The sequence below is a fragment of the Priapulus caudatus genome, unplaced genomic scaffold (genome assembly GCF_000485595.1).
Source record: "Priapulus caudatus unplaced genomic scaffold, Priapulus_caudatus-5.0.1 Scaffold2722, whole genome shotgun sequence".
NCBI lineage: Eukaryota > Metazoa > Priapulida > Priapulimorpha > Priapulimorphida > Priapulidae > Priapulus > Priapulus caudatus.
In genome coordinates, this window is record NW_014579783.1 from 10,794 (window position 1) to 19,352 (window position 8,559).

At 42.9% G+C, this 8,559-nt stretch overlaps 1 protein-coding gene across 1 annotated transcript; it reads right to left on the reverse strand.

Annotated features, from left to right (window-relative positions):
• Positions 1 to 5,163: 5,163 nt before the first annotated feature.
• On the reverse strand, positions 5,164 to 8,550 carry LOC106818993 (the record flags this gene model as incomplete). The annotated part of the gene is made up of 4 exons (XM_014823655.1): positions 8,470 to 8,550; positions 7,820 to 7,959; positions 7,449 to 7,623; positions 5,164 to 5,190 (listed from the first exon to the last, which is right to left on the reverse strand). Coding segments are annotated over exons 1-4 (412 nt in total), but the record flags the coding sequence as incomplete, so codon positions are not given.
• Positions 8,551 to 8,559: the final 9 nt, after the last annotated feature.

Sequence of the window (8,559 nt, forward strand, 5' to 3'; positions counted from 1 at the left end):
AGGCAAAAGGATTTTAGAGCCGGGTGTAGGCGACAGCAGTCGCTGAGAAAAGTGTCTGATCTCTTACAAGGTCCATCACACCCGACGCCCATTCGATAGACATCGCATAAGCTGTTCTTCATTAGTACATGGTTCCCTGCTTCTCCCTTACATTTTCCCCATCCTCAGAGTCCTTATGATCCTTTTTCGTATTTGCTATAGATATGAGACATCATACAAGGCCAGCCTATGTTCTACATATATATCGGTCTCTCTTGCCTGCTCTCTGGGTGTGTTGTCGTTTCCTACTGGCTACAGGCCGTTTAGTTTGTCTCGTTCAGAGCTATAGTGGAGGTTGTCCATTCTCCGACTTAAGTAAACCCCCTGAATTGATTCATTTGAATTTGACTCATTGGTTGTAACAACCATGCAATGCATCTTAAACTTTGACTTTTGCCTCGGAGAAGATATGCTACCTTGGTGGTTGTACCATTTTGCTGCCCCAGGTGGTCACCCCTTCTTCCCCTCGAAGTTGACAATTGTCAGAAATTGCCTTGCCCCCATATTATCTTTCTTCCTCGTGGATAGGTCCCGCAGTTTGTCCGAGCATGGGCTACACCGCCATGGCACATTATGGCCACGATTGGCTTGATCAGGAAAAGTAGGGGATTTCCTGCACCCAGTCGCAGCATGGCTGGCTAGCAGTCAGGCGGGTCTTTATTGCTGATGTTTGCATGGTTACTGCCAGCCTGCTCTGTTTAGCTGTCTACGACCACTCACGGTCTTCCTTCTCCGCAAATTATTAACCTACACTCATATCTCGGCCGTCTGGGTGTATACTCCCAAGCACAATTTCCCAGGCATAATAGTCGACTCTATTCGTCAGGGATGCACTAATGAAACAGGAACGCTCTAGTAACTAGAGTCTGTTCCAGTGGTACTAATATGACTTCTCCTCCTGTAAAGTAGCAACAATATTTTGGCATAATTGGTATTCCCACACCAACTACCTTGGCATAAATTATCCTGGCAAAAGTGAGGTCAGACATCCCTCAGAGGTTTACCCAGGAGGCTCAGGCTGGTCTAGCGATGGTCTTCCAGACCAACGTCAGCTTACCTGTTTAACATGCTTCATCAGCATGTCCGCACAATCCCACTTACATATCATACACGCTGCCACACCTCTCACGTCTCTTTCCACCTATAGGTGGTGTCTACCCAGGACACGTTAGTTAGGAGGCCCGACACTGTTGCAAACTCAGCAGCTGAGTATGGGTGGGTGTTTCTATCCATTAATAGTCTTCTACTGCAATCATCTTCTGTCCATGTGGTGCATCATCATAATCCTGATACACACATATTTACATGATGTTTTATCGTACTGCAATAAATCGTTATAAATCGACGCCGCTACAGACACAATGACGAGATAAATAATTCCTACCTGATGTGTATAGTATTTATCGTGTGCAACAGTTTTTGTCTGTTTTTTTAGATGTAAAGACGTGAATGCTAATCATTTTANCAATACTAGATGTCAATATCATGGCCGACCAGCGCGGGAGTTATTCCGTGAAAATAGTTTCAGTGGCTTTGATATCAAGTTTAAAAAAATCACTCTCATCTGCGATGTGCATGGCGTGTATATTTCCTCCAAATTGTAAGCAGAAATTAAGCGAAGAGTAATTTGTTTAAATCCTGTTACTCCGGATTATTATAGACTAAGCCCATTACACAGTTCTCACCAAACACGGAGTTGTAGACCTTAGATCCTAATTCTTTTCAACACATCATACAAAGGGGTATAAAGTGTTCAATTACGGACCATGCACATATAGCATAAGCACATGCGTTTACTGGGTGTTATGAAATCTACTGAAAATGTTACACGAAGAGAAAACAAATACAAATTGATCTTAAAATCTGAAATCTTGAAATGTACCAAATTGAGAACGTTCCTATAAACACAGGTGTGTTCCTTTCCTAGTGAAAGTCTTTGTTGTTGACATTAATGAAATAAGTTTTTATTCCTCCGGATGGTCAAAATGTTAGTAAACGCCTCTCATATCGCTGGAAAGTACATCGTGCAGTAATTAATTCTAGTACTTTATTGAAATGACTACTAGTACATGAAATGTTAGTTTATACAATAAGCTAGCATTGAAAGTAAACGTTTCTAACGTTCCATAATGCTTACCTCTAATACTGAAGGTAATTTTACACAAACTCAATCATTTTTGGGCGGGTCGGAAGGATGTTATTTAAAGCTGCGTGCCGGTCGGCCAACACCAGAGCCGGCTATTACCGACCGGCGCCGACCAGCGTAGCTACAATTGGTGAAAATTACGGTAAAATGTCAAACAGCAGTAACTCAAAGGGAAGGCGCTTACTGTGCGCTGTACGATGTGATCAGATGATGATTTTACGCATAATTATTGTTGAGATTAAACTCAGAGTTGTTTTTTAAATTAATTTAAATTAGTGTATCAGTTATGATTATTTGTAGATTGCTCACTATGAAACTAACCACTCTTCCTATATTCCCATTGGGCACTTTATGTAAGTATTGGATAGCGCCATATTTCCCCAACGCATGGGGAAGGCATGTCCTGGTGGCAACGACCATCATAAATTAATATTCTTGTTGACCTTGAGTCCATTTGCCGGGTGAATAGTCAGATGCAGCTGATGTACGTAATAGAACGAGCGTAGCAGCAGATCAAAGCAGAGGGGCGCAGCTCAGGCAAGGGACGGGGAAATATGACATTCACTGCTTCATTCACCGGTGTGGAGGAAACGCAAGCAAAATTGTGGTTCGAATCTCATTGGCTTCACTCGCTCCCTTCGCAATCTGCATGTATGATCATGCTGACAATTATGATGCGGGTTGTAGGCAGAACAATTTTAGTGCCGGCTAATGTCAGTGATTGCGAGCATAGTGCATGAGCGGAGCGAAATAATTTAGATTAGATTATTGATGCTATTGTGTTGTTGATTTTGCCATGAAAAGCATCCATGTGGAGATGCTAGTGTGGTCACGTGATGATTACTATCAAGTGAAAACCAATCTGGGATTGATCAGTAGCCCAATGATGACACGCGGTGAGAGCACAAAGGTGTCAAGAACATGAGTTGGTAAAGGACCGCATTGTCACGAAAGAGAGCAGCGTCACGCAATAGATAATTAATTTATCACGTAGGGCCTACACAATTCGCAGCATTCTTATGTTGAGTTTTATTTATTTATTTGTTATTTATGTAAGTTTACACTTTTGTGTTTAGACCCCCGAGTTTTGATCCACCACATATAGTGAAGATTATTACATGATTTTACTGTTGGTTAACTACATGACGCGCTTCAATTCCCCATTAAACACCAAATTGCATGTGTTCAAATCTACTAAAATATCATTCCAGTTTTCTCATATGAACATAAGCAACAATATAATCCTTGCCATGGTCTCGCGGATTCTCTGCCACTGCATCCTCAAAACTCTGGAAGAAGGCGTCGAGGATATTTGCCTTCTCCTCGGGTGAACGGCTATCGGATAGACCGTGAAGCAATTCGCTGTGCGCCCAAATGCGAAACGAACTAACATACGACTTCGCGTGAGCACGGGCCTCAGCAATGTCACCTGGCAGTTAAATAAAATGGTTAGCATTCACGTCTTTTATATCTAAAACGCAAACAAAAACTGTTGCACACGATAAATACTATACACATCAGGTAGGAATTATTTATCTCGTCATTTTGTCTGTAGCGGCGTTGATTTATAACGATTTATTGCAGTACGATAAAACATCATATAAATATGTGTGTATCAGGATTATGATGATGCACCACATGGACAGAAGATGACTGCAGTAGAAGACTATTAATGGATAAAAACACCCACCCATACTCAGCTGCTGAGTTTGCAACAGTGTCAGGCATCCTAACTAACGTGTCCTGGGTAGACACCACCTATAGGTGGAAAGAGATGTGAGAGGTGTGCAGCGGGGCATGTATGATATGTAAGTGGGATTGTGCGGACATGCTGATAAAGCATGTTAAACGGATAAGCTGACGTTGGCCTGGAAGACCATTGCTAGACCAGCCTGAGCCTCCTAGGAAAATCTCTGACTCTTCCCAGTGAAGCTTGACCCAGATTTAGGAATCACAGATGCCTGACCTCACTTTTGCTAGGATAATTTATGCCAAGGTAGTTCGCGTGGGAATATCAATTATGCCAAAATATTGTTGATACTTTACACGATGAGAAGTCATATTAGTACCACTGGAACATACTTCTAGTTACTAGAGCGTTCCTGTTTCATTAGTGCATCCCTGACAAATAGAGTCGACTATTATGTCTGGGAACTTGTGCTTGGGAGTATACACCCAGACGGCCGAGATATGAGTGTAGGTTAAGAATTAGCGGAGAAGGAAGACCGTGAATGGTCGTAGACAGCTAAACAGAGCAGGCTGGCAGTAACCATGCAAACATCAGCAATAAAGACCCGCCTGACTGCTAGCCAGCCATGCTGCGACTGGGTGCAGGAAATCCCCTACTTTTCCTGATCAAGCCAATCGTGACCATAATGTGCCATGGCGGTGTAGCCCATGCTCGGACAAACTGCGGGACCTATCCACGGGGAAGAAAGATAATATGGGGGCAAGGTAATTTCTGATAATTGTCAACTTCGAGGGGAAGAAGGGGTGACGACCTGGGACAGCAAAATGGTAAAAACACCAAAGTAGCATAGCTTCTCCGAGGCAAAAGTCAAAGTTTTAGATGCATTGTATGTATGGTTGTTACAACCAATTAGTCAAATTCAAATGAATCAATTCAGGGGGTTTACTTTTGTCGAAGAATGGACAACCTCCACTATAGCTCTAAAGGAGACAAACTAAACGGCCTGTAGCCAGTAGGAAACGACAACACAGCCAGAGAGCAGGCAAGAGAGACCGATATATATGTAGAACATAGGCTGGGTTTTATGATGTATCATATCTATAGCAAATACGAAAAGGGATCATAAGGACTCTGAGGATGAGGAAAATGTAAGGGAGAATCAGGGAACCATGTACTAACTAGACAGAGGGCACTCACGGAGAGTGCATAGCTCCGCGAGCATGTAACATGTATGTGCTCGCTGGTGGCTGCTGCTGACTGACTCGCCTGCTGCTGACTCGCCGCTCACTGNGAGCACGAGCCTCAGCAATGTCACCTGGCAGTTAAATAAAATGATTAGCATTCACGTCTTTACATCTAAAAAGCAAACAAAAACTGTTGCACACGATAAATACTATACACATCAGGTAGGAATTATTTATCTCGTCATTTTGTCTGTAGCGGCGTCGATTTATAACGATTTATTGCAGTACGATAAAACATCATGTAAATATGTGTGTATCAGGACTATGATACACCACATGGACAGAAGATGATTGCAGTAGAAGACTATTAATGGATAGAAACACCCACCCATACTCAGCTGCTGAGTTTGCAACAGTGTCGGGCCTCCTAACTAACGTGTCCTGGGTAGACACCACCTATAGGTGGAAAGAGACGTGAGAGTTGTGGCAGCGTGTATGATATGTAAGTGGGATTGTGCGGACATGCTGATGAAGCATGTCTAACAGGTAAGCTGACGTTGGTCTGGAAGACCATCGCTAGACCAGCCTGAGCCTCCTGGGGAAACCTCTGACTCTTCCCAGTGAAGCTTGATCCAGATTTAGGAATCACAGATGCCTGACCTCACTTTTGCCAGGATAATTTATGCCAAGGTAGTTGGTGTGGGAATACCAATTATGCCAATATTGTTGATACTTTACAGGAGGAGAAGTCATATTAGTACCACTGGAACAGACTCTAGTTACTAGAGCGTTCCTGTTTCATTAGTGCATCCCTGACAAATAGAGTCGACTATTATGCCTGGGAACTTGTGCTTGGAAGTGTACACCCAGACGGCCGAGATATGAGTGTAGGTCAAGAATTAGCGGAGAAGGAAGACCGCGAGTGGTCGTAGACAGCTAAACAGAGCAGTCTGGCAGTAATCATGCAAACATCAGCAATAAAGACCCGCCTGATTGCTAGCCGGCCATGCTGCGACTGGGTGCAGAAAATCCCCTACTTTTTCTGATCAAGCCAATCGTGACCATATTGTACCATGGCGGTGTAGCCCATGCTCGGACAAACTGCGGGACCTATCCACGGGGAAGAAAGAGAATATGGGGGCAAGGCAATTTCTGACAATTGTCAACTTCGAGGGAAAGAAGGGGCAGCAAAATGGTACAAACACCAAGGTAGCATACTAGCATAGCTTCTCCGAGGCAAAAGTCAAAGTTTAAGATGCATTGCATAGTTGTTACAACCAATGAGTCAAATTCAAATAAATCAATTCAGGGGGGTTACCTAAGTCGGAGAATGGACAACCTCCACTATAGCTCTAAAAAAGACAAACTAAATGGCCTGTAGCCAGTAGGAAACCACAACACAGCCAGAGAGCAGGCAAGAGAGACCGATATATATGTAGAACATAGGCTGGGCTTGTATGATGTATCATATCTATAGCAAATACGAAAAGGGATCATAGGCCGAGATATGAGTGTAGGTTAATAATTTGCGGAGAAGGAAGACCGTGAGTGGTCGTAGACAGCTAAACAGAGCAGGCTGGCAGTAACCATGCAAACATCAGCAATAAAGACCCGCCTGACTGCTAGCCAGCCATGCTGCGACTGGGTGTAGAAAATCCCCTACTTTTCCTGATCAAGCCAATCGTGACCATAATGTGCCATGGCGGTGTAGCCCATGCTCGGACAAACTGCGGGACCTATCCACGGGAAAGAAAGATAATATGGGGGCAAAGCAATTTCTGACAATTGTCAACTTCGATGGGAAGAAGGGGTGACCACCTGGGGGCAGCAAAATGGTACAAACACCAAGGTAGCATAGCTTCTCCGAGGCAAAAGTCAAAGTTTAAGATGCATTGTATGGTTGTTACAACCAATGAGTCAAATTCAAATGAATCAATTCAGGGGGTTTACTTAAGTCGGAGAATAAAAAACTTCCACTATAGCTCTAAAAGAGACAAACTAAACGACCTGTAGCCAGTAGGAAACGACAACACACCCAGAGAGCAGGCAAGAGAGACCGATATTTATGTAGAACATAGGCTGGGTTTTATGATGTATCATATCTATAGCAAATACGAAAAGGGATCATAAGGACTCTGAGGATGGGGAAAATGTAAGGGAGAAGCAAGGAACCATGTACTAATGAAGAACAGCTTATGCGATGTCTATCGAATAGGCGTCGGGTGTGATGGACCTTGTAAGAGATCAGACACTTTTCTCAGCGACTGCTGTCGCCTACACCCGGCTCTAAAATAATGTTGCCTCACCGCATTACATAGCTACACATCGTCATTTATAGCTTATACACCTGCTCAGTACATAAATGTTAAACTAATGTGCATTTACTAACCATCATTGCCGCTTTCAACCCATCTATCGTGGAAGTAGCAGTTGACTTGCTTTACTTCAATCGATACCAGGCGGAGGCCAAGCTTATAAACAGGAGAATCGACATTGATCAGAGGCTCCTTCAGTTCTTCCTCTGTGCGATAGTAAGCGTTGATGTTCATGTTCTGAAACTCTTCCTGAAAGCGCAACACAGGATAAATATGTACATATTGGTTATAAGAAAAGTCCAAATCTACGTCTTAGTGTAGTGGCAAGGAGAGCCTAGGTTGTGCTGGAGATATTATTCGAATATTTATCTAGAAACTTTCGGTGTCCAAAAGACTCGATTAAATATTATTAGCCTATCTTATGTATTATTTCGATGGGAAATACCTTAGTAATAACGCCTTTATTCACCAATTCGCGGCACTGTTTTGACAAAAGGTTGTAGCCATTGCACTTAATACGTTTCGTGTTTCCCGTGTACTGCTTATCTTTATCCGTGGCCAAAAGAGCTATCACCAGCCGTCCACCTGTAACAGCACGATCATTTTCACGGTCTCATCAGCAGCGTAGTATATCCGTCTAGAGTACTCGAGATTCCGTGACAGAAATTACAGATTAGGGTTAGGGTTATGGTTAGAAATTAGACTTGTAAATCTGGGTTATGGCTAGGTTCACGCTTATAGTTAAAACCTATGCTTATAGATTTTGGTTAGAAAGAGGGTTAGCGTCAGTGTTTGAAATTAGCTTTAAGAATGGGATTAAGATTAAGATTAGAAATTAGCCTTAGACATTAGGATGGTGGATAAGGTCAGGAGTAATGTAAAGTTAGGATTATGGTTAGAATGAATGTTATTGATAAGTTTAGAAAATTGAATTATATTAAGATTATAGAGGTATGATTATGGTGATGTATAGCAAATAGACTTGGCTAGTAGGATTAGGGAGAGAAATTAGGAGTAAAGGCAGTTAAAACGTTGAGCATGTCAGATGTAAGGGCAGTCAAGTAGGAGTCTGGGTATAGATCATCTTCGTTGTACCTGGTCGCAGCTCTCTAGCTCTATGTACGAGGATGGTCTCCCAATCCTCGGCCGCCTGCCGCTTAAACATCTCTCGTTCCTCAGCCACGG